Here is a 23,796-nt window from a genome sequence, read left to right on the forward strand (position 1 = left end):
CCAGCCTAAAATTCATAACATAAATAACGCCACCATGTTTCTCCAAAATTGTCGCCAACACAATATGGGCCATTCAGAATAATAAAAATCAATCCTCGGTTAAGTCTGGTCATTCAAGCTCCAAAAAACCTGCAGATGCAAGGTTTCCAACGATGTCGGACCACTAAAAAATTCATAATGCAAAGTATTCGAGTGTTCGAATTCCTCCCTCTAAGAATGGAGCCATCTCTTCACGCAAAGGATGATCGGCTGTTATCTCGTCGATCGGTGCATTGTCCTGGCTCGCCAAAAGAAGGCACCGCTACCCACATGGAAATTACGCAAGACGATGGATTACGTAAGCGAGTGTGCTCGTCTGGGACGAGAAAATCTTCGGCGTCCCTCGTGTCGCGGTGAAATCGCGTTAAAAAGCCGTCAGAGACAGGAGACGAGCGAACGAACGCGCATCCTTGCCACCGTTTCTGTCGTCCCGTTTTTCGTTGGAACCGAGGGTTGTGGATCAGCCAAGGGAACGCAAGTGCTCCAGAGGGAGACGCGACTGTGCCGAAATAAACTTTCTCGGGTTATGTAAAGGCTGGCAGCTGGCTTGTGGAATCGCCGGTATAAAGGTCGGCTCTGCCCCCAACAGTCCAAGAGTTGCTCACGAACTTCACGCCGGCAACCATCGAACACTGACGCTCTATATGTGACGTCGTCTTTTCACCTGACTGGCAGACCCATCTTCCACCGTTAGCGCTTATATCTCACTTTCTCGGGAGAGCGTTGCCTTTGCACAGCCGCGCGTGTGTCTCATCGTTTCGGCAACATGCGTACCCTGGTAAGTGTCTTCTTTCGCCATGCCTCTCCGATCTTATCCAACGAGACGGTGCGCTTTCTTCGTTTTTCTTTTATTTCGTTTAAAGTGGAATCGATCGGGGAGAAATTGCTTTGATTTATAGCGGGCCAGTCGAGTTTCAGGGTTTATCGCGAGGTTTACGCCGGTTGGTGACAGTTCGATGCTTGTTATGCGAGCTTTTTGCAAAGTTTATATAAATACTGTCACAAAAAAATAAATAAGTGTCAGTCGCGAATTAACAGTAAAATATTGCACATAGAAATTCAATTTTTATGATTCCTTTATTAACTTTCACTGTTGTTCGTAGAATAAAGGACGTCGCCATGTTGGTGAATGTCTTGAAGTTGACAATCGCAATGGGGATCGCTTGTCGAGCCCATTCGAGTGGTAAGGCAACTTTACGGTGTCCCGATTTGCATCTGTCAATCGTTGTTATCCTGGTTAGCATTTTTTGGTGGTTGGGATCCAGGGTAATGTGACTCGATGCGCCGACTTCGATTCGTCATTCGCTTCGGATTCGTATTCAAATTACCAGCGTACTGGGTGTAACATATTGTCAACTTGTCAGACAGATCTACTTTTGCCTCGTGACGCGCTATGCATTTGTAAATGTGCAGAACAGATGGAGCAACTTTTTTGCGTGAAACGCGACGAGTAGAGGCAGTAAAATATTTTTTTTTTTTTTTCATTGGTTCGAATACATGTTTCAGACTTTATTCATTATTCCTATAATTCAAAGTAAAATATCTTTTAACTAGAGGAAATGTTTAAAAGTATGAATATTGATATTGTATTAATACTTAAATGTAATTTTATTTCAGTACTATATAAAGTGATACAAGATTGTATAAATTTTGACTACAGGGTTTTCATTCGTATTTTTCGACTTTTTTTTTAGCGCGAAAGAAATATTCGTAGTATGTTTAACTAGGGATGGTTGAGTTAGGTCAGTGCCATTGATTGTATCGACAGAATTACACATGGTCAATGAACACAAATATTCATAATTACAATTAATAAATAAGTATGTATGCAGGACTCGTATAAACTCTGTGCATAAATCAACTTTTACAAGTAAATTCTCGTTACGTTTCATTGAACTTTAGGTTGTAACGATATTGAAGGACAAAGCAAAGTGTAAAACAATTATCGACGCGATAAGCTATGAAAACATAATGCCAACCGCGACTGTCTGTTTTATGTGTAAGGATACTAATGTTTGTTTTCGCTGTGCAGTCATAGTGATGTCATTCGCGTATTAAAAGTCCATCAAAAGCGTGATTATAATTGCAAATTTCTCTACAAACTAGGCCATCCTGATTATACAATTTCACAAGTTCAAATTATTGTCCAACACCAATCAGCAAACGTTTCGTTGAACTTGTTGCTGACGATCCCCATCGAGTCATACTATCTTTACTCTTAATTTGATTCTTCGCATTTTTTGGAATAGAAAAAGGAATATCTTACATAAATTGTAATAATCAAGTAACTTTCTGTGAGTTATTAATAACCCTATAAAGTGGTTGATGAGACTATAAACAGCTGATATTAGAAAAAGAAGAAAGTGATGGGTGGTTCACTTCGTTCGTGTCTGTGTTAATTTACGTATGACAGCCATTAGAGTCATGCATCGATTCTCTGTTCAACCGCTTACGATCGCGATAATTATTGTGACCTACCTGCGAGCACATCTGTCTTGCCCTGACCTTTCACGGAGAAAGGTATCTCAACGGATTTACAGGACAAACATGACGAAGATTAAAGCATTGGTGTACCGGCTTTTATTTCTACACGCTCTAGCTACGCCTTAATCGGGAATAGCGAGATATTCCAATGGCTTCGACCTTTCCAGATTCTTCCAACAATGAATATTGTATTTAACATGCAGAGTCGAGTTACGCAAATAAATTTCATTTTCAATTCAATTCGATGTAGATCTCTTCTGGAACCAGTTTTTATAATCATTTTTGTTTCGGAATAAACATCGTCGAATATATATTTTTCTAACTTATAATTTCTTGAATCAAGTTGGTAATGTTTAAGCAATAATTGTGATTGGGTTAGTGAAAAAATTAGGTGTACTTGTCTTACAAAATGCAAGTGAAAAATAGGCAGAAACTATGAAGATTGAACGACATTGAAAGAAACAGGAATGGTCTAATTATGTGTGAATGCTTACAGCGTCACAAAATGTTTACCTATGTAATTTATTAGCAAAACATTCCATAACATGATACATTCGGATTAGATCTATTACTATTTAACACGCTGTATTACTTTAGATATTAGTCACTATGTTACATGTGTAGCTGCACGAACGAACCTATTGACTTTCAAATTAAAACTGTTGACTCACAAATTAGAAAGCTGAACATGTCTGGAGCTATCAGTTTCCTGACATGTGTCGATTAACACCTATTTTGTTTCTTTCAATGATCGTGGTCTCTATTAATCATGGTGTACGTACAACTTACATTTGTATTGTTTACAAATACAAATTTTAATAAATAGAGTAGATAGTTACACAGGCCAAGTCGGTCATTTTTATACTCTGCCGAATTGTTCTTAGTGATATTTTTAATAGACAGAGATTTATTCTATTCTTGTTTTTTAAATAACATTACGTTAGGGTTCAACGCTATTTACGGTGTACTTGATCCCATCGCTACTATGAGTCATTGCTTCAGACCCGTAATTTATGCTAGTAGTACTAGTAACCTTCACATGGTACACCTTTGAAACGAATGTTTCGTAACTGTTACTTACGTTGTCAGATTTTCCTCAATTTGTTCCAATCTCCATGACAGTATAATGTTCAGAAAATTTCGATTTTATTTACTCCAGAATAAACAGATTAAAGAAATATAATATAAAAATAAACGCGATACTACTCCCTGTATAAGATTTAGTGTAGTCGTAAACATCACGCAGAATTGCAAATATATTTCTCGACAGTCGTTTAGACACGATAAATGGACAACTTTCATAGGAAACCTGAATGTTCAAAGACGATTTTTCTGTCGCCACGAATGAACCTACGAACTTTCCTCGAGCTCCCATGACGTAATACAGTAAGCTGCATCAATCACCGATACCTTCTTGGTGGCGATAGCTTCTGTAATCAAACCACTAACTACCGACTTAAGCTGAAAGCCTTTCGAAACGTTAACGTTTCTGTGGTGATTAGCATATTCCTAGTTTAACCGTGCATCGAACATGAATATTGCGAAGGAGTGCATAATCGAAACCGATAGACACGAGTCCTTACGTCGTGAATATTCAATAATTGAAATTTGTTTGAAAATTGAAGTGTATACCTTGAACAATTACTGAGATAAGGCTATCTTTGAATGTTCTTCGTCACTGCAATTTGAATGATTGAAATATTTTGCGCTTGGTAATATTTTCAAAAAGAAAGTGATCGATTAAAGTCATTCTCTGAGTCCATCTGTAGGAGCTCTGAATCCGCTAATTTCATCTTCTTCTACCATTTTCGTCGATAATTCTAATTTTACCATTAAATTTTAGGTCTTCCTCGCCCTCGTGGCAGCAGCTCACTGCCAGGAATACTACAGCAAACCTGAGAAGATCCTTTCCGAGAACCGTGACCTGGGCGACAATCGTGGCCACTACTCGTTCAACTACGAAACCGAGGGTGGTATCGTCCAGAAAGAGACTGGAAGTCGTAAATACGCTGGCACACCATCGGAGACTCAGCTGATCCAAGGATCCGTGCAGTACAACGCCCCAGATGGTACACCGATCGCGATCAGCTGGACAGCCGACGAATTCGGCACTCAAGTAGCGGGCACCCACGTTCCAACCCCTCCACCTATACCACCCGCCATTCAGAGAGCCCTGGAGTGGATCGCGAAACAGCCATCCACCCCCGAACCAGAGGAAGACGCCAAAGACTCGTCCAGTCAACAGAACCTCGTCCCCACGAGCAAAAATAGCCAGTTCAAACAGCTGCGGCCAAGCCAACGAAACTGATCATCCGTATTATCACTAAGTAGCATATAAGTTCAATTAGTCGTTTGTAATGTAACGAATAAATTTGTATTTTTGTAGAAAGCCCGAATCGCTTTTTGAATAATCTTTATCGCGGTGGTTTGTTTCTCGATTGCGGATGTTTATGCGAATTCATATATTGAAATTTGGCGAGTTTACTGTTAGAGTAGTAGTCGTGAAAATTTTTGCCGTGTCTAAAGCTTTGTTGTAAGACGATCAGAAACCATTTGATTTAATATTTGTGATAGTATTTAATTTGTTAACATCGTTAAGTATACGAATTGTCATCAGATTCAGTTTATTTTATATCTCGCAATCGAAATAAATTCTTTTAGATCCTTTAGCATCTTCTAAACGGTATAACGTGTATATTATCGTTTACATTTTGTGAGTTATGCATTTGTAGAGATTTTCATTGATTTCTCCATATTTTCATTTATCGTAATTGCGTAGACATGGGCAGTCTACTCATATATTTTTGAAGGATAGGTTTCTTCGTTGGAACGAAGAAGTTGTGATCTCTAGGTTGTGGTATTGTCGTTGTACGATGGATGATGAAACTCATTGTTGAGTAAATCGTAAACTTATTATGAGAATATAACAATTTTTTTTAATTGTCTGTACTGTATACATTTAAGGCTCTCTGGACAAATCTACTTGAACTTGAGGCAAATTTCTGAAACTTGAGTTTCAGAAATAGTCCTTGGGGTATTCCCAAACAAAACCTCTATGGAAACACATTTAACCTTCTGTTATTCTCTAAACCAAGTATTCCAAATTCAGAATGTTCAAGTAAAGGAAAATATGTGAAAAATACATCTTCTAATGTCATTTATATCGAGAGCTATGAAAGCAATAAAAGAAAATTGTATACGTACAGCTCATTTATGAGAAGATTCACACAACAGATAAGTCTCTGTTAATATCACACTGACTAATCTGACAAATACACCTATTTAAAAATAAGTTTCCGGGTAACGAATCCTAAATAAAATCGGGAAAATATTCTTCCTCTCCTTCGTACAGTAATTAAATTAAAAGACCAACAAACAAAGACTCACCTAGCCCTCAAGCTGAAGCCTCTTAAGATTCACAACAAACTCCCTCCACAAAAACATCTCCAGTAATCAACACAAAAGTATCAACATACACTTTATTTACAAAACCTCCTCAACACTCCTTACAATTTTGAATAATGAAATAACAAGTGGATATCAAGGTACTCGTATAAATGTAAGCATAACCCCGAAACGGAAAGTTGAACTTCGAAGCTTTACGGGTCCGTTGTGCTTTAGGACTTCTTCACTGAAAGTTTTGACTCAGGAACCACCTTGAAGAAGCTTGGAGACTTTCTTTCCGTATCGAGGTCGATACGTCTAGGCGGCTCATTTAGAGCTGAGGTCGTTCTCTTCAGGATGAGCGGCGATGTATTCGAGAGCCCTGAGGATCTGGGGCGGAATGGGTGGGATGTGGCTACCCTGGGCTTGGAATCCATTCTCATTGGCGACGTAGTTCACCTGGACCACCTCACCGTTGGGTGCTGTGTAGGTGTAGCCACCTTGAGCCTCCAGGGCCTCGGCAGTGGTGCCAGCTGCCTTCAGGAAGCCGACTTCCTGGGCCTGGATGCCGTTCGCGCTTTCATAATTGAAGCTGTAGCTGCCGTCTGGGTTGGGGCCTTCCGCTGTCTGTCTGAGGATTGGGATTGGGACCTCCACGGAGATTGGAGAGAGCGCGGACGCCACGGCTGCGAGGGCGAAGAGGACGATCACCTGAAACGATTGGAGTTTGGTTAAGCTCTTCAAGAAATATGTAATGCCATGTCATAAGTCATGAATATATTTTTTAATATCCATGTCCCTAAAGTATCCAATTATTTTTTTGACAGTTCTTTGACCAGCAAATACTAAGTAATAATAAATAATGATCTGTTTTTGACCCAGTCACAAGTGACTCCTTAAGTACGAGAAAGTTACACGAATCCAGGACGGTATATGAATTTACTTAAAATCTTGAATACAACCATTGAGTCGACTATTTGCCTATGCTGTTCAAGTGTAAATCGACTTTCGATCGTAAAAATCAAGACGTATACACGTTCACTCAAGTTGTCCAACGGAATATACAGCGAAACGTTACGTATGAATTGTAAATATTACGCTTGGAGATGCTTTTCTAAACAAATTGTTGCTTAACGCGTTCACGTTTGCTTGAGCCACATGTGGCTCGGGATGGATTTGATTCTGGAGATTTCTGAGTGCATAATAAATATTATTCGTCAAATGTTCAATTTACGTTTACGTTAGCTGCTTCGACGCCTGTTTTAATTGCGTACAGCTAACAAATCCACACACCTTGATTTATTATGAATTAATTACGTCGACTTTCGTCGCTAATTGAATACTTATCCGAATAAGAAAGTCGAAACCTTGTATATCCTTTCGGCAGACTTACATCACACTTGGAAAGAAAATATCGAGAAACGATATTATCGTTTCTCAGAAATTCTCGAACGAATCTCTTCGACCTACTCGAACACGATTGGAGTACTCGAAGACGACGCAACGTGTATCAAGAAAATAAGTAAAGTCTAGTTGGTTGGTAGAACTCGCAAAATTAGTAAAAAAAATGGACCAAGTAAACTTGTTATTCATCAAATAACAATTACTTCGCTACGGTAAGTCTGAACACTCTGTTTGCATAGACATCTTTCTTTGCCTTTGTGAGTTCCATTAACTAGACCTTACCTATGACTATAATACGCCGTTTTGCGAAATGTCGCACGTCTCGGAATAGCATAAACTCAGTTTCCTCAATCTCCCTCTCTACCACCCGTGAAAAACAATCGAACACCATAGTCCTCGAACTCACCAATCCGTTCATGACGATGCTTCTCGTGTCTTTTTTGGTTACTGGTTGAAAAGGTATGTGATTCTTCCACAAGAGCTTCTCGTTGCACTGACTCGATGTATCGTGCACAGGGTCCCTTTATATATCCATCACCTGAACATTCGACGAATTTCGGACAAGGCGATGCCTTATTTAATCCCCCTCCGCCCTTTCTCCCCCACTCTGCGGTGGACACCTTCAAATTTTTCGGATGATCCCGGCACGCGATTCGGGAATGCCAAAATAGTAGTCGCGCGCGAATCAGAATGCCGAGGTCGTGGCTTCATCTGGTGGTCTTCTGCATCCTGTCGACTCGAGGAACATTTTAATCGAGTAATAGATCCACGAATAGATCCGCCCTCCAGAGACTCGATCGGTTCATTTATTCGCTTTGGACAACCATTTGCATAGACTTCGTTCAATCGATGTGAAATTTCTAACGAAGTTTTATAGTAGTTTGAATTGTCAATTTTGATTTGACAAATCGGATCTTTCAATAGAGGAACATGATTGTGATTGAATTGTTTCGAGTTTGAATGAGAAACACAGTTTTATCTTGACCAGGATCAAGCACTGAGGAGCAACAAGGAAGGCTTCATAAGGTTAACGTTTCCGAGAAAAATTTTGCTTGTTAAAATCGACGAACAACAAAGGTAAAAGAGACGTAAATTGTATTTTTATTTACAGCTCGGTTGGATCCTGAAGGTGCAGGATCGTTTGAGCACTTGCGTAACGTTATGTAAGGCCAGTGGTGCACGAAGTCTGATCCCCAAAATGAAGTTAAAGACAAGTTGAAAAATTCAAGGTAAATGGTCCAATTACTGACACAATTTTTAATGATAGTAGGAAATACTTGTCGCTTACAATTGAATTTGAAAAGATAGTGCTTTTCGTACAAACGTTGAAATGTAAATTATTCTTGAAAAGACGGACATCGTTTCATTTAATTCGACCCAGTAACGAAAAAGGTTGTCCACCGCTGCAAAAGAGGCTCGCGTATGTTGCATTTGGGTCTCTAAAGATTGCGAGACTCGACGATTCATACCTTACATAGCCCTGGATCGCCTGATTGTAGGCGACATGTAAAACATGAAATTTGCGACACTTGCGTAGCATAAATTGCGCGATATTCGAACACCTTTCATAATTTCCTGTTCGGGCGTGTATAATGAAACGAGAAAAAGAAACAACGAGAAAGGGAAGTCGTTTCTCAGATGCTCAATAAGTAGAGAACTCTTTAAAATGCAACAACTACACGTTTAAATCTACACGGGTTGGCCTTTTCAGGATTTGCAAATTTCGCGCATAATTTCGACGGTTGAATAGAAGCATTGATAAAAATCGGCTATATTGGAAGGATACAAATTCGCGTGGTTGCTATTAATAAGCGTGATTACCTCTAATTTTCAATCAGAATTCAGGTTTTTTCTGCACTCGTTTTTAGAATTGATTTAATACGAAAGGTTAATATGAATTTATAGTCGATGTCATAACAGAATATTTTTCTCCAGAGTGAGAATGAGATTGCGCAATGTACTCTTCAATCGCGAAGCCAAGATATGGAATAAATGCATAAAATTGTTGAATTCGATATTAAAATAAAACGAACTTGACTGTTTCGAAAACAAACGCAAAAATATGAGACGATTTTGGTTAAATTGGTAGAAATTCTTTAATATGGGTTAGAAATAAATAATACTAAATGAAAGAAAATTTGATTTATTTATTATACAGTAAAGAAAGTGATTTTTATTGTAAGTGAATAGCCTTGTCACGTTGTAATTTTCTTGGGTAATTTGTAAAATTTTTTTTTTTTTTTTTTTTTTTTAGAAATCACGAGCAGCAACACAATAGTTTTGCCTTCTAATCAGTCATCGTGGTCACGCTTGCCAGCGTGAGCCTCTTCAGGAAATGACACATAAATATATTGCCTAATGTACTACCTTCAGAGTTTACGATGTCAAAAATAAGAAATCGGAAATATAACCATTGTCCCCAAATTAATGTAATGGATTAGCTGGGCAGTCATCGAATAATTATATTCATCGACGATGGGAACTTTCGGTTTAGTCAAAATCGCTCGAGGCTATCTACCTTGTAACCTTCGATCACGCAACTCGCGCATCTTTCTACAGAATCGTCCACGACGAACTTGAAGAAATAACCTAGAAGAGACGATTTAATAGGAATTTTAAAGCCGTATTTATCTAATTGCACCAACTTACTGTAAGTGTATCGATAAAATTCTGAAAAATATTTTAATATTTATTGAAATGGAGATTCTTGGTGACTCAGTGACACATCTGCGAGAAATTATCCAGCAAAATTGATTGCAGGTGTAAGCATAACGAGGGACCGTAAATTCGAAGGTTATTTCGAAGGCTATTTCGAAGGCTGATACATTATTTCACCATGAGGACGAAGATCAGGGTTGGCTATGGTTGCAATTATTAACGACTGGACAGGAAACCAATGCGGGGTTTCCAAAGTCGAATGTGGCGTTCGATAGGGAACAGAGTGAGACGTCTTAAGGAATATTTATTGCCCCATCACGACAGATCGTCATGATAGAACTTTGTAGTCCCCGTTGCTAAGTATGTCTAAAATCGGTGTGGCCATCGAACGAAAGGTAGTAACGTAGTGTTCACGAAGGACGAAATCTGCATAGCCACCAGGCGACGTTAGGCGTCGTCATTTCATAAAATGTTGATAATATTCATATTGGTAACGTGTTTCGCAATGAAAATGAATATGGTTTCCTGATGTTTGAAATTAATCGATACCTGGGAAGCGACCAAGGCTTCCCTGAATGATTCGTCGGGAATGTTCGATAGTTTTGTTGAACGAGTGTTGGACGCTTATGGTAGATGACAATATGTAGTATTGAGGCTTGTGTTTGTTTTCTGACATGTTTATGTATAAATCAGAAATAGTTAGATGCAAGAGTAACAATATTAAGGGGAACCTGAAAATAGGAGGAAAATAAATATAATAATAAAATAATACAATATAAAATCAAATTTTTCTTTCCTCTTCGTTTCAAAATTCGCTAAATTCCCCCGTATAGATTTTATCATCGTTCCAAATAATCATTACATTCATCGAAAACGAGCAAATCAAACGCGTATCTCGCGGCTACGGTTGGAGGAGGTGTGGGGCGTTTATGAAAAATGCGTTATTAATTACGCTGAATCATCGGGATGCATCGCGATGAAAGCAATTTTCACTTGTTGCACGGTACAACAAATGTATAATTACGGTAAAACGGGGAAACGGATCGCCCACGGGCGTACGAATTATGTTGTCCGAATTACTGTATTACCGAAGCACACGAGCGGCGCGGGAACACAGACGGCCGTTTAATAATATATATCGTTCAGTCATTATTGGCGGGATTTACGATGCACGATACTAAAAACGATTTTTTGAGAAAAGTGGGACAGTGTCGTCTCAATGTATGGACAGTTGTCCAGGGGACCCACAGACTAAGACGTCCTATGCTAATTTATGCTACGTAGAAATTAATTCCGTGCCTTTCTAAAGTAAACTTGCTATTTGTTTATAAAGAAAAATCGTGCAACTTAAAGTTTTCCATTAGTCATGCATTCCAAGAGAGCGTATAACACTGTTAAAACGGTTCTGGGAGCTCTAGGAATCGCAATCTGATTCTTTCCGAGCTCACAGGTAAGTCGATTGAAGAAGACACCCCATAATTTGTGCCGCATGCGTCTCGCTAACCTAAATACTACATGGTATATTTTTACTTTCACGAGGTGGATGAGCCGATTCCCTTAAAGTTGCTTCAACGAATGTTACGTAGCCACGGCGATTAAGGAACCGCGTGCGACGGGTTATGATAATTTATTAACCGTGCCTCGCGAGCCTTCCGAACTTTAATGAACGTGAAGAATTGTGTGTCTCGATTCTCCTTATCAATTCCCGCTCGGTACATTTAATTCTCCGTTACGGGTTGAGCAGAGTGGGCCGATTTCACCGAAATCGAAGTACTTCGGGCGAGGAAAGCGAGCTAAAATTGTAAAATTATTGACTGGCGTGATGATTATTTGTAAATTTTTGTTTAAATTAGCGAGACACACGTTTTAAATACGTATTGCTGCGGGCGTTACATATCGTTAAGATTACGACTGATGTTCGTGAAGTGAGAAAGTAGAAGAAAAGGCAGGTTATTAACACAGGTGTTATTTAATTGGATTTTATTTAAAATTGGATTTTTCTGTACCAAAAGCGCGCGCGGTGAATGGTGTAAATGAAATCTGGTAACATCTCAAAAACAAATGGCCGAAGTCCCAGCTTCGTGGGAACTTGTTTGTTAGTTTTAAGATTCGCCTGTAAATTTTCCGACAGGACTTCGCACTCACCCTTTATACGCGTTAGAAACGCTAATAAATGAAGAATAATATGTGATAACTGGCGGGGGGCGAAACTCGAGAGTGTATCTACAACTTTGGAAGACGGTGCCCGGACGTTATTTCTAACAGACACGTCTAACTCTTGATGAGATTGTCTAGTAGAAAATAGAGCAATGGACATCTACTTTCGACTTACGAAATTCTGACAGGTTAATTAATAACAAAACTTTGAACCAATGAATATGTAACGATAATTAAAAAGAAGATTTTACACAAATTTCGTTCTCCTATAACAAAAATAACGCTTCCACTAAAAAATAATCTCAAAAACACCAACTTGGCAAAGCCCCTTATAATTCGCAACCCGACTTGAGATTCTGTCGTACCGACGGTAAAACGAAACCTGGCTAATAATCATACGCAGAAACAGGTAGATGACTCAAAAGGATCTTTCCCAGCCGAGTTTGAACGTTCACCTGCGTCTCCCACGCCGCGCCGCGTAGCAAAAAGTGTCGATCAAACGAATACTGGCAGACGTCAGTCGGCAAGTTTCCATGCAAAGTTTTATCCTCATTCATTTCCATAAAAAAAAATGTTTCAAAATATTAAGTCACATCTTCCCTTCATAACTCCATTCATCAAGAGACTTCGCCGGATCAAACGACAGAATTTAAATACTCAGCCCGAGGCGATTAGCTATTGCGAAATTTGATTTCTTTAAACGTCGTTTGGTGCGTTTACCAGTTGAAAGTTTGTTGTTTTCGCAAAGGAATTGCGTTCATTGCGTTTTCTAGGGGTTTACGCATGTGATTCTTCGAATCTTCTCCTTGTATACAAACAGATTTATCACCGAATTGCGAAATAGCCTTGCGACATCTATTAGTTGATCTTTTTTCTATTTGAAAACGTATTCAAAGAGCAAAGCTTCTACATTTAAATCAGCGCCCATTTTCAACCTTTGTCATTTGCGAATGCAAATAAAGGACAGATCGAATCATTGAACGTGAAAATACGTAAAGGGCACAAGGTGTGCAGTTTAATGTGCGAAAGGTGCAAGGACGCGGTCCGCTCGTCGGCAAATTTACTGGCGCGCGAATTTTCCACGAATTTTCGCGAATGCTCAAGGGAACGTTAAACGAGTAAACGAAAAAAAAATTAAATTAAAAAAAAAAAAGAAAAGGATAAAAGACACGGTGACATGTTGTTTTCGGCTGGAAGAGAATTGAAAAAGGGGAACAATGTCGACTCCCGCGACAGTTAACAGCGCCCGACGCCCGTTCCGCTCGCATAAAGATTACCAGTGAGGTCGTTGCATGCGCTTCCTGCTAAAAAAATTTGGCAGCCAGCCTCTCTCGGCGAAGATGGATTAACTTATGTATTCGGTTCGCGTGCTTTCCCCCTTCAAGGACCTGCAGATTCGTTACAGGGTTGAATTTATAACTCACGCGAAACACGAAAATTCTCACAAAGGGATCACCGGGTCAATGGAAGCATGGCAAAGGAATCCCATATTTGGCAGACCTTCTGCGAATTCGTGTTGCGCTCCAGTGAGCATCTTCAAATGCGTTTAAACGTATTACACGTGGCCTCGAACGTCTCCTTTTAATTCTTTCAAATTTATGACATTCGTCAGCGAAGATCTGCGCACGTTCTCGCCAACCTTCTCGAGGACTGTTGTACTTTGAAATATGCATGGGTTTTGCGAGAATTTTTTAGTGAAAGATACTTAACGAATTATGTACAAAATTTTTATATAATTGGTACAGACTCAACTGATAGAATAGTCTAAGAAAGAAAATATTTTACTTGTTGAGATACTCGCTATATCGTTTCTCTCCCAATTGCTCCATTATTTTCCTTTACATTTTTTTCTCATTGTTTGCATACCAACACTTTACCTTCGTTTATTTCCAGATAATGAATTATTTTATTGGTAACTTGCAGAATGTTTCTGATGTTAAGATCATATATTCTTTCGACAAAAAGCACTTTATACTCCCCATAAAATAATTAGTCTATCAGAATATGGAACGTCACGTACCCATGCACCTGATCTCAGAAATTACACTCATCTGCCAAAAGATATTACAATACTTTGAAGCTAACACATCAATGTGACTTATGAAGAATACGTAACTAATAATTTATAATTAGCTTTAATATAATATTTACTATTTACAAACTGACGTCTTAGATTAGTAGGCTACCACCAAAGACAATAATACAGAAATCTCTACCACACTCACCGGAATTCTTTTTCCAAAACATTTTTCTAGTTAACCATTTAAACTATACTCACAAAACGAAGTTGCAGGAAGCTGCTTCGACCACAGATCGTCGAGACGATGCAAATGCGTGCTCCTATCCGAGAAACTTCATGTCGCTGGGACACTGTGCTATACGTTGACGAGACGTCGCGCGTCTGTACTGCGGTCAGTGTTCGGTGTGCCCCTCTATTAGACCCTCCTGAAAATTTCGTAATGTTTGCCAGTGTCTAAGCCTCGGCCAGAAATCTATCAATGAGAGGGAGGTCCTCGCACCTCGCAAGGTTTCGGCACCGCTATATAAACCCGCCCGTTAGACTTGCTCTTTACTACCAGAAAACAACTCTGATCAACATGAACACTTTGGTGAGTTCCACGGCGAATCGAGTGAACGAATAATTGATTATAACAATTTTGACCAAACTTATTATATCAAGCTGTAGTGTGGCAGTGGCTAAAAATAACACGATTTTAATGGATAATAAACTTAAATAAAAGTTTGTTGAAGTTATATGTATTGTAACGAAATTGAAGTAACATTGTTAAAGGAATTCAATTTATAACGTTGTAACTCTAGGCTTCTACATTATTTCATGAATATCTGTTCTCTTGGTCAATCAAAATTTCTTTTGTAGGATTATGTGATTATGTTCAATTAATTTTTGTATAAGTTGAAGAGCAATCCAAACGAAACACTCATAACCGTTACTATAAAAAAATTCTCAATAATTTTTAATTGGCAAAATAATTGACTAGCATGATTACCATCAACTTGGTACATGGTTTTACTATAATTCATTAAAATCTGTGAAACAGTTAAATTAGACTCTGTCTAGACTCCCACTAACCACTCAGAGCACTCAATCTTCATAGGCAAAAAATGTACGCAGCAATCTCCAACCATTCAAAAATCTCTTCTTCAGACTTGCGTCCTCTTCGCCCTCGCCGCAAGGTCGGCAATGGCCGCTCCAGTGGACCAGACGACGCCAGTGGCTATTGTGGCATACACTGCTGATGGACCCAACCCAGACGGATCCTATCTCTTCAGCTACGAGGCGGCCAACGGCATCAAAGCAGAAGAACACGGCCAGCTGAAGCAGTTGAACGAAACCAACTCTGTCATCGCTGTCCAAGGATCGTACAGTTACACCTTCGATGACGGGACACCTGTATCCTTGAGCTACGTTGCTGACGAGAACGGCTTCCAACCAAAGGGAGACCACCTTCCTACGCCTCATCCTATCCCAGCTGGAATTCTGAAGGCTCTGGAATACATCGCCGCGCATCCCGAGCAGGACAAAGCCCGTTGACCAATCACTATGCGACGGAAACACTACTGTAGAAATAGGACATCGTCGACGCGACGGTGGGTCCATCGGAGTCGTTCGACTCCCAGTGACCCATCGTGACACAGTTCAGTTTTTTTTTTAGACTTATTTCTTGCACCTGTTCACACCATCGATGGACGACAGTGGACTTTTTGCGATTTTCAAAGAGTAGCTCTGTGGAACGACTTGTGAAGCGGTATCGCTTGACAGTCGTGCCAATGGTGAAGCTTGTACATTTGTAGTATTACCAAGCGATATGACGTTTTTCGTAAACGTTCATCTACTTAATAAATATTTAATAAGTATTGTAAGGTAGAATTGTGTTTTGCTCTTCAGTAATCGTGTCCCGGGTCCTTGTTTTCCTTCTTCCATAGGGACTTGTTATTTTTTGAAAATATAAACGACGGTTATTATCGCTAACTTTGACAAATTAATACAAATTTTAATTTCATTCAAGAACTTCTTAACCTTCAAAAATCATAAACAAACCAATGGCAGGTAGTGTATGGTTCCTCAAACTCGGTCGAAGTAAATATATATTCCTGCGCATAGTAATTTATAGCGCGCCATAACGTCTCGTCCGTTCCGTTTTTCTGAGCGTTCCGAGGACTGGTTTTTCCTGTCGAAAACTGTTGTCCCTCGTAATACTCTCAATTATACGTCGCGCATTTGCCACGATGCTCCATACAGACGAAACAAAAAGATGAAGGAAACTATGAGGGCCCAGGGTGAGATATATGGCTACATTTTATGGACGTGTTCAGCGTACGAGACTTATGACGTCATTAACCACTGACCGACATCAGTTCAGACTTGTCACACATTACACGTACAACGACAGTGATGCATGGCCCGGCGACCGAGAAAAAAAGAGTTTTACGAAAGTTTCATGTGACTGTCACTCTACAATTATAATTGATACAGCGCTATTAGTAGAATCTGACCAATGTCTGTGCGTACATTCTCTAGCAAAGAACAATAGAATAATTTCGTAATCAAGTTTGGGAAGTAACGCGACGCAGCATCGATCAACGTCCGTGGTACGTCAAACGTCAAACGTCAAACGTCAAACGTCCACTGGCACTTTCGTTTTGACTACAATTGCTTCCCGAATGCCTGGATTCCGTTGTCTTCGCCCCACGATTCACGCGAACACGATTTATCGGCTGGTATGAAATCACGCCAAAATTCCATTTCGTCGGTCAAAGGGTTAAGCAGCTCAATTGTGGCAGTGATTCCCAACCGTTTCCACATCACGACCCTCTATACGTTTACAGTCGGTCATCTATGTGTATTAAAAAAAGTATAAATTAAATGACAGTTCTGATGTTTCTATAGAAATTTTTCATCATAATTATGTACATATTTAAAGTTTATTCATTCAACTATCATCATGTATACGAAGTGTAAATGGGTCTAATTTGCAATAAACAGGTCGATCTTTAAGCCTTGGAACTATTCTCATTCACCGCGTTCGAATCTAATGAAAAAATATTTTTGAGGCAATTTCTTGAGAAATGCTCAACTCCATCTAATCCTACGAACAGTTTTCAACAAAGTCTCTTATAATTCCCCAGCAAACTCGTGCAGCAGCCTAATACCCTCACGATGGAATTCGCGGGGCGTCGTGACTAGGAAGAGAAGCAGAGGCCTCGTCTAGGTACCGCAGAAGGATCAAGGGGGGCAAGAGGAGACTTTCTCCGCGGCCGTATTGTCGGTTGCGATCGAACAGTCGCTCGATAGGAGCAATTAGATGCTCTGGTCTAGTTGCGGTTGCGCAATCCGGCCATCCCGGTTGTTGCGCGACCTTTGGGACTATCCTGTCTGTGCAATGATGCGACCCCTAGCCGCGGAGGATGCGGGATGATCGCGCCGACGATTAGATATTTCGTCTCCTCTGCCATTCCTCGTTCGACATTCCCGTTGTGGAGATTCTTGCGAAGATACAACGCTGGGTACACTCGGTTCAAAGGATTCAGATGCAACCACAGAGTTTTCCGATTGGCGAAGCGCGTTCAACCGAATGATAAGATGAGGCTGGGATCTCGAACATTTGTAGTTATATGGTCAGTGAAGCTGGATGAAAATGTAGTGAAATTTGGACTAGAAGGGATATGAAGCGACTGTTTTGTCTGGTATCTTTGAAAAATTAATTATTAAAAATTTTCGGAAGTTTGGAATGATTAAAAATCACCATTTGCTTTCTGATCTAATTTCAATGCCTTTGGTTAAATAACACGAGTTATTATTTTGCAAAGAAACATTGTTAACGCATAAGCTGACAGATCTCGAAAATTAATTTCCCTTTTCATTGTTTGCAACATTGAGGCATAAATTATAAAACGGCGCCATAGTGACAAAGCAATCGCTACCAAACAGGAGAAGTGAATAATTAACAGGAGATAATTGTCTCGTAATATAACATGTCATGCAGGTTGGAAATTGTTGAATTTCTATGGGTACGTTTACCAGCACCTTTTTGCATACTTTAATAAGCATCGGAGATATTATTGAACGTGGGCCTCGATGAGGAAATGTGACGAGACATGCGTCGAAATTGTCGGGAGACACTTCGAGCACCTGTTATGGTTGTTGCGGCATCGCTGACGTGATCTTTTCCGTGTTGGATCGCTATTCGTGCGATAAATTACTATCCCTGGGAGCTAATTAAATGAAAATGTGTATGAATGGGGCTTGCACGTGTTGCAATCACAATTAATATACCCAAATGACGATGAATGAATGTCTGTACTTTAATGGTAAGCCACGATAATTCCAATTCTTTCAAATTTGAGATGGATACTTTGACGGTTTATATACAGGACCTTCTTTCTTAACAAAATATTCTTCTAGGGCTACACAAAATCATTATTACAAAAACTCTCTATTTCTGAGTAGAGAAGTATTAAATTCACTGTTAAATTCACTATTATTTGATGACAGAAATTCCAAAGTACTTTGATACAGAAATAGTTGTCATTGCTACTTTTTCATCTTTGTTTCATCTTAATAGCTTGATTCAACTCGCGAGGCACTCGATGGCATCGCTAGCAGTCGCGTAGCAACATGCTTTTTAAAAAGGCAAGAGACAAGAGGAGATAGCCTTCTTCATCTGTTTCGAAACCATCCGTGGCGCTGAATATGAACATTAGGAATGGTTTTCCAACACTTGCATCTAGTTCTACACCACAGCGGCTACTCTTAGCAGTATAAACAAAGCGGAAACCTTGTAGAAAGATAGAATAAGAAACACGAAGATTCCTTTAAACGAGGAAGATCGTTGAAGTCACCCAACAGCTAGAAACTCGGCCGCGTCAATAGAGTTCTTATGTCACCGAATCCAGAAATAAATTTTTGCAAGTGGATTCTTCCATTTGAAATTACACTCAGCACTTTCTGTGACCCTTTTGCACACACATTACATAATAAAGCAATTTCTAGAATTTCAAGAAAAGCAAACATTATTAAAAGAGATGTTACGGCCACAATTGGCTTTTTCTAACAGGGAGAGCTTGCGAATGAATCACTTGGATATATATCAAAAAATAAATTGTCTAAACTAAAAATGTTTGTAAACCATTTTTAAAGCGTACTTTACAGTAAAAATTTAAAAAGATTTCCATTCGGTTATTTACTTAAAAAAAAAAAAAAAATAATTCTTTTCCGAGTACACGATCCTCTTCAACCAATTTGAAAATCCCATAAAGCAGCATTAATCGCATGGCAGACAATGCAAACGGTCGCAGAACGCGTCGAGCCCTCTTCCACGAATCATTTTTAAATGTCACCGGTTAATCGAAGACAGCCGTTGACGAGGAGGCGAAACTTCTTCGATAACATCGAGCTATAAATCTCGAAGGTCTGCGAGTCCGGTGCCGGCGCATAAAGGCGATGCTGATGGGGTTTACGAGACTCTCGGCGAAACGATTACACTTGAATGAAAAAGATGAGGGAAAAAAAGGATGAGAAAGAAGACCTCGTCGGCGACTCTAGGCTTTTTTGCGTTCGAGAGGCTCGCATCTTTGAGATATCGTGTCGCAACACCGGCGCTCGTCAATTGTGTTGCGTAATCGAGAGGTGCGTACAACAAAGCAAACAACGTCGAAGCACCGAAGACGCAACGCCGACGCCTTCGCGCGAAACGATAGCGGATAACGTTCCAGTTGAAATTTCAAGCTAATTTTATGCGAGCGCCGGAATCTCTGGATTTATGCGCTTAAGCGTTGAAAACGTTGTTAAGCTGATAGCGCATACGTGTTCCTTGGGGATAAGAGCGTATCAAGTAAAACAGGTTTTCGTGTAGGGCAGTCGCGCGAAGGGAGCATAGATCTGAGAATACTTTATAGGTATAATTTATTTTTATTTTTAATATAATATTTCTACATTCGCATCGTACACGGTATCTTTTGTTCCAGTGTTAATTAACGCATTCGTTAAAATGTCACCGTGACTGCGATCATAATTGCACTAATTTTATGCCCCTTTCTCTTTCAAAAAGCACCAAACAAATTGTTAGTTCAGCGAAAATTCAGATTTTCAAACGTAAATTTCTGCATTCTTGGAGCAATCGGTATAAATTGGCATGCTGTCCAAGTAAAATAAACGTAAAGTAATAGTCAATGTAAGAAGACGTCTGTTTTATCAGTAATATGTTACGAGACTGTCAGTAAAATAAATTGAAATAATTAAGAAATTATTGTATCTCGAAATGTTATGGAAACGATTATGTACACAGACGTATAAACGTAATTTAATATCATGTAGAATAAATACTTGCAATCTTATGCTTAAATAGTGTATAAATTCTAACGGAGTTCTGCAGGCACGATGCAGCCCGAGGTACTCGAAGACGGTAACGATCGTACCAAGTCATTGCAAATAAATCGTAAACCGGTAAAGAAGATGCTGGCAGAAGACGACCTTGACATATAAGCATATACCGCAAGCATTCTAAGAGAGCGCCTAACCGGAGGCTAGAAAACGACACGCACGCCAAATTCAATTTTACTTTCATCTCACAGTGCAGGTGCCGAGTGTACTCTGCCTCGTCGACGATTCGTTGAAAAGTTCCATTGGGAATCCTGGCCAATCGAGTTCTGTTTATCCAGCCACTACCTGATATACAAGAAAGCGGTGGAAATTATTGCCATGGCAATCCCGTGCTTCGAAAGCATGGGGTTTCTTAAGATTTAGTGGAGGAGTCGATGATGAATCAGACGTCTGACTGAAAACAACAAAGTTCATAGGCTTTCAAACAACGAGTTCCAAGTATCTTCTTTAAATTATAATTCAGAGTGTATTAAGAAATAACATACAGAAATTTATATTTCATTGAAAAAAAAAACTTTTTCTAGATGTGAAGAAAATTATGATCATCATGAGATGGCTGTTTACGTATTCTAATCAAACTGGTAGCAAATATAAATAAATTTCAAAGCTGCCATTCATATATTCAATTTTAATAACGCTTTCAAACGTATTTTTTTTGTTTTTGTTTTTTGTTTCTTTTTAGATAGTAGAAAAGAAAAAGTTGATTTTTATCATATCATCCACATAACCTTTCAGTTATGCATGAACGAGATACCACAATTCTGGATAAAAATTCTTCCAACCTCTAACGATCCAAATAATTAAAATTCGCCACCCCTTGCAGCAGAGGGTCTGCTTTTTGCATCCCTGTTCCAATTATTGTAGTGAGGCTGTGTTATAGAAACTCTGGCTATGAAATGTATCGTGCAAATTTGAAATATCAGTTGGCAAGGTAATGCATTCCCAACGGCCTTATAAGAACGATATATGCGACACGAGTTGTTGCAATAGGAGTTCTATACCCACAGAAAGGTTACACGCGGATGCACTTACGAGTCCTGCGCATTCTGAAGAATGCGTACTTGAATGAAAGCCCCACGAATGCGGCGAGAAGAGTCGGATGAGAAGACGAGTGGGAGACAGAAAGTCTGGTATAATGAATAACGTGTGCGCGAAGGAGAAGAATATAGCGAAATAGTGTGCATGGGAGAGAGAAGGTTGGAGTACAAGTGGATAAATGGGTGAGACAGAGCCAAGAAAGAACACAAAAAGAACAGAATAATGTGGTGGTAGGTTGATAAAAAAAAATATGTCAGTTTTCTGTTCACGTACCCTAATTTTCATACGCATGGTGCGTCAGGAGGTTATTATGTATCACACTCCATTACTGTTACACTCTTAGGTACATAAAAAGATTTCTTAATTTATATTTTTATTTGGTTTACTTACCTGTTTATCTTTGGCACACTTGTACGAGATGGCACAGGAAATTTCATCAAATATAGCCAGCACGAGTCGATAGAAGACGACCCATACAGCTGCTCGACGACGCCCAACAGCGCACTTCGCACATTACCGTCCAGAAACTTCTCGGCTGGATTATGAAACTCTAGCTCATCCTTCACACTCCCCAGGCTCGTTGCCAGCAAATTTTCATCTTCTTAAACACCTGGAAAATCTTCACCGGAAAATACCGTTCCTCATCAAAGCGTCGTTAAGAACATATTTATTTTATAATCATGCAGCTGTGATTTAAACGAACCATTCATACAGATGGATTTTAGTTTGACTAAAAATCCTCAGTTTTTACCTAGTCATGATTATTTAACGTCCTAAGCACCACAACTGTGCTTAGAACAGCTGTGTTCCTACTTTATTTAAATTGTTGTTACGTTTCAAGAACTCGAAATCAATTGAAACCTTAATTGCGTTTAATAACCCTCCGGCATTTGTCCTAAAAGGATACCACCTGCCTAAGGCCAGGAATTGAGAGAGTGAGAATACTTCTGCACCTCACTGTACCTAATAGAAAGGAAGAGTGGAATAACGATCGAGGAGGTAAGAAGATGAATCAGAATACGAGAGAACAAACGAGGGAAAGCGAAAGAGAGGGAGACAGAGAGAAAGTGGGAGCTTGTCAACACAAGGAAACGCGTCAATGGAAACCGTAAACACTAGACAATGATCGACCGTATCGATGATTCAGGCGATTTCTTCTTTTCGGGGAATCGATCAGTTTCGTTCCGCGAAGATATTATAATGTGAGGAGCGCTCGTGGCTCGACGCCGAGGAGTTCGCCGCTGACATTTTAAACGATTAGCTCGAAGAATTTTTGGAGTCGTGGTACAAAAGGCGAGAAATGAGTTTCGGAGTATCTGACGACTAGTTTGATATTTGAATGTGTTTGGATTTTAATTAAAATACGTGGATTCTCGAGGTCTTTCTAAGCAACAGATTGTGTATAGTCTTTTAATATTGTCTGTAGTTTAAGGATTTAATTGGCAACAATTTTCAAAAATCAGTCTACAACTAAGCTAATAATACATTTAATTGAAGGAAACGTGCAGTAAGTATATATTCGGAATAGGAATAGTTCTTGTTCTGCAGGATAGTTCTGATTCTACGTGTTTGGGATTGAAATGAAGCAATAGATCCACCTGAGGAATTTAGATTATTGCGATAACTGGTTTCCAATTCTGGCGAGGCTTCCTAGGAGAATCTAGTTAAATCAATAAAATGTAAAATTAATAAAGATCGATGATAATTATCCAATATTTTTGGTGTTATCACTTTTGGTGACAGAAAATAATGAAACCCGTCTGTTAAGCGGCCACGGTGATGCAAGTATATTTGATCACTCTATACGTGTTACCTGTCCCCGCGAAAGACAAGATAATGCTAGAACTGTTGCATCAGTGGAACGTCATGCGTTTATGCGGTGCATGTCCGTATAACCTTTCGGTGTATCCTCAACTCTTAAATTTTCAATCCGCATTTAGGAAATATTTGCGTAATTTCTACGCACGTAAAAAAACGCGAAATTCCGATGAACGATAGAAAGCGATGATAAATAAAGAAGAATATGAAAACGGTACAAACGAGTGTCGTTTCAACGATCGTCTCGCAATTTCGTTTTGGGGAACTTTCATTTGTTTATTCATGTAGAAATAGAAAGGAGTACGAACAGCTAATATTGCATCATACATGTTCGTTTCATTTACGTAGCTGTATTTATTCGTTATATGTGTTCTCCTGTATACTCCTAAATATAAATAAAACTATCGTATAAA

General features: G+C 39.3%; 3 protein-coding genes across 4 annotated transcripts; 2 read left to right on the forward strand and 1 right to left on the reverse strand.

Moving 5' to 3' along the window:
- The first annotated feature begins 423 nt into the window (after nt 1-423).
- Nucleotides 424-5,661, forward strand: LOC128888223 (endocuticle structural glycoprotein SgAbd-4-like). The gene is made up of 2 exons (XM_054144926.1): nt 424-817; nt 4,367-5,661. The coding sequence occupies exons 1-2, from the start codon at nt 806-808 to the stop codon at nt 4,829-4,831; spliced, it is 477 nt and encodes a 158-aa protein (XP_054000901.1). The 5' UTR covers nt 424-805; the 3' UTR covers nt 4,832-5,661.
- A 223-nt stretch (nt 5,662-5,884) lies between these two features.
- Nucleotides 5,885-22,673, reverse strand: LOC128888229 (larval cuticle protein LCP-17-like). 2 transcript variants are annotated; one of them, XM_054144932.1, is made up of 4 exons: nt 21,956-22,673; nt 14,405-14,571; nt 7,718-8,040; nt 5,885-6,618 (listed from the first exon to the last, which is right to left on the reverse strand). In XM_054144932.1, the coding sequence occupies exons 3-4, from the start codon at nt 7,727-7,729 to the stop codon at nt 6,235-6,237; spliced, it is 396 nt and encodes a 131-aa protein (XP_054000907.1). In that variant the 5' UTR covers nt 7,730-8,040; nt 14,405-14,571; nt 21,956-22,673; the 3' UTR covers nt 5,885-6,234. The 2 variants fall into 2 exon arrangements, 1 of the variants encoding a protein (XP_054000907.1); XR_008460207.1 differs by lacking the exons at nt 5,885-6,618; nt 7,718-8,040; nt 14,405-14,571 and adding an exon at nt 20,796-20,921.
- Nucleotides 14,595-15,945, forward strand: LOC128888222 (larval cuticle protein LCP-17-like). The gene is made up of 2 exons (XM_054144925.1): nt 14,595-14,735; nt 15,293-15,945. The coding sequence occupies exons 1-2, from the start codon at nt 14,625-14,627 to the stop codon at nt 15,677-15,679; spliced, it is 498 nt and encodes a 165-aa protein (XP_054000900.1). The 5' UTR covers nt 14,595-14,624; the 3' UTR covers nt 15,680-15,945.
- Nucleotides 22,674-23,796: the final 1,123 nt, after the last annotated feature.

The sequence above is a fragment of the Hylaeus anthracinus genome, unplaced genomic scaffold, assembly GCF_026225885.1.
Source record: "Hylaeus anthracinus isolate JK02 unplaced genomic scaffold, UHH_iyHylAnth1.0_haploid 11989, whole genome shotgun sequence".
Lineage (NCBI taxonomy): Eukaryota > Metazoa > Arthropoda > Insecta > Hymenoptera > Colletidae > Hylaeus > Hylaeus anthracinus.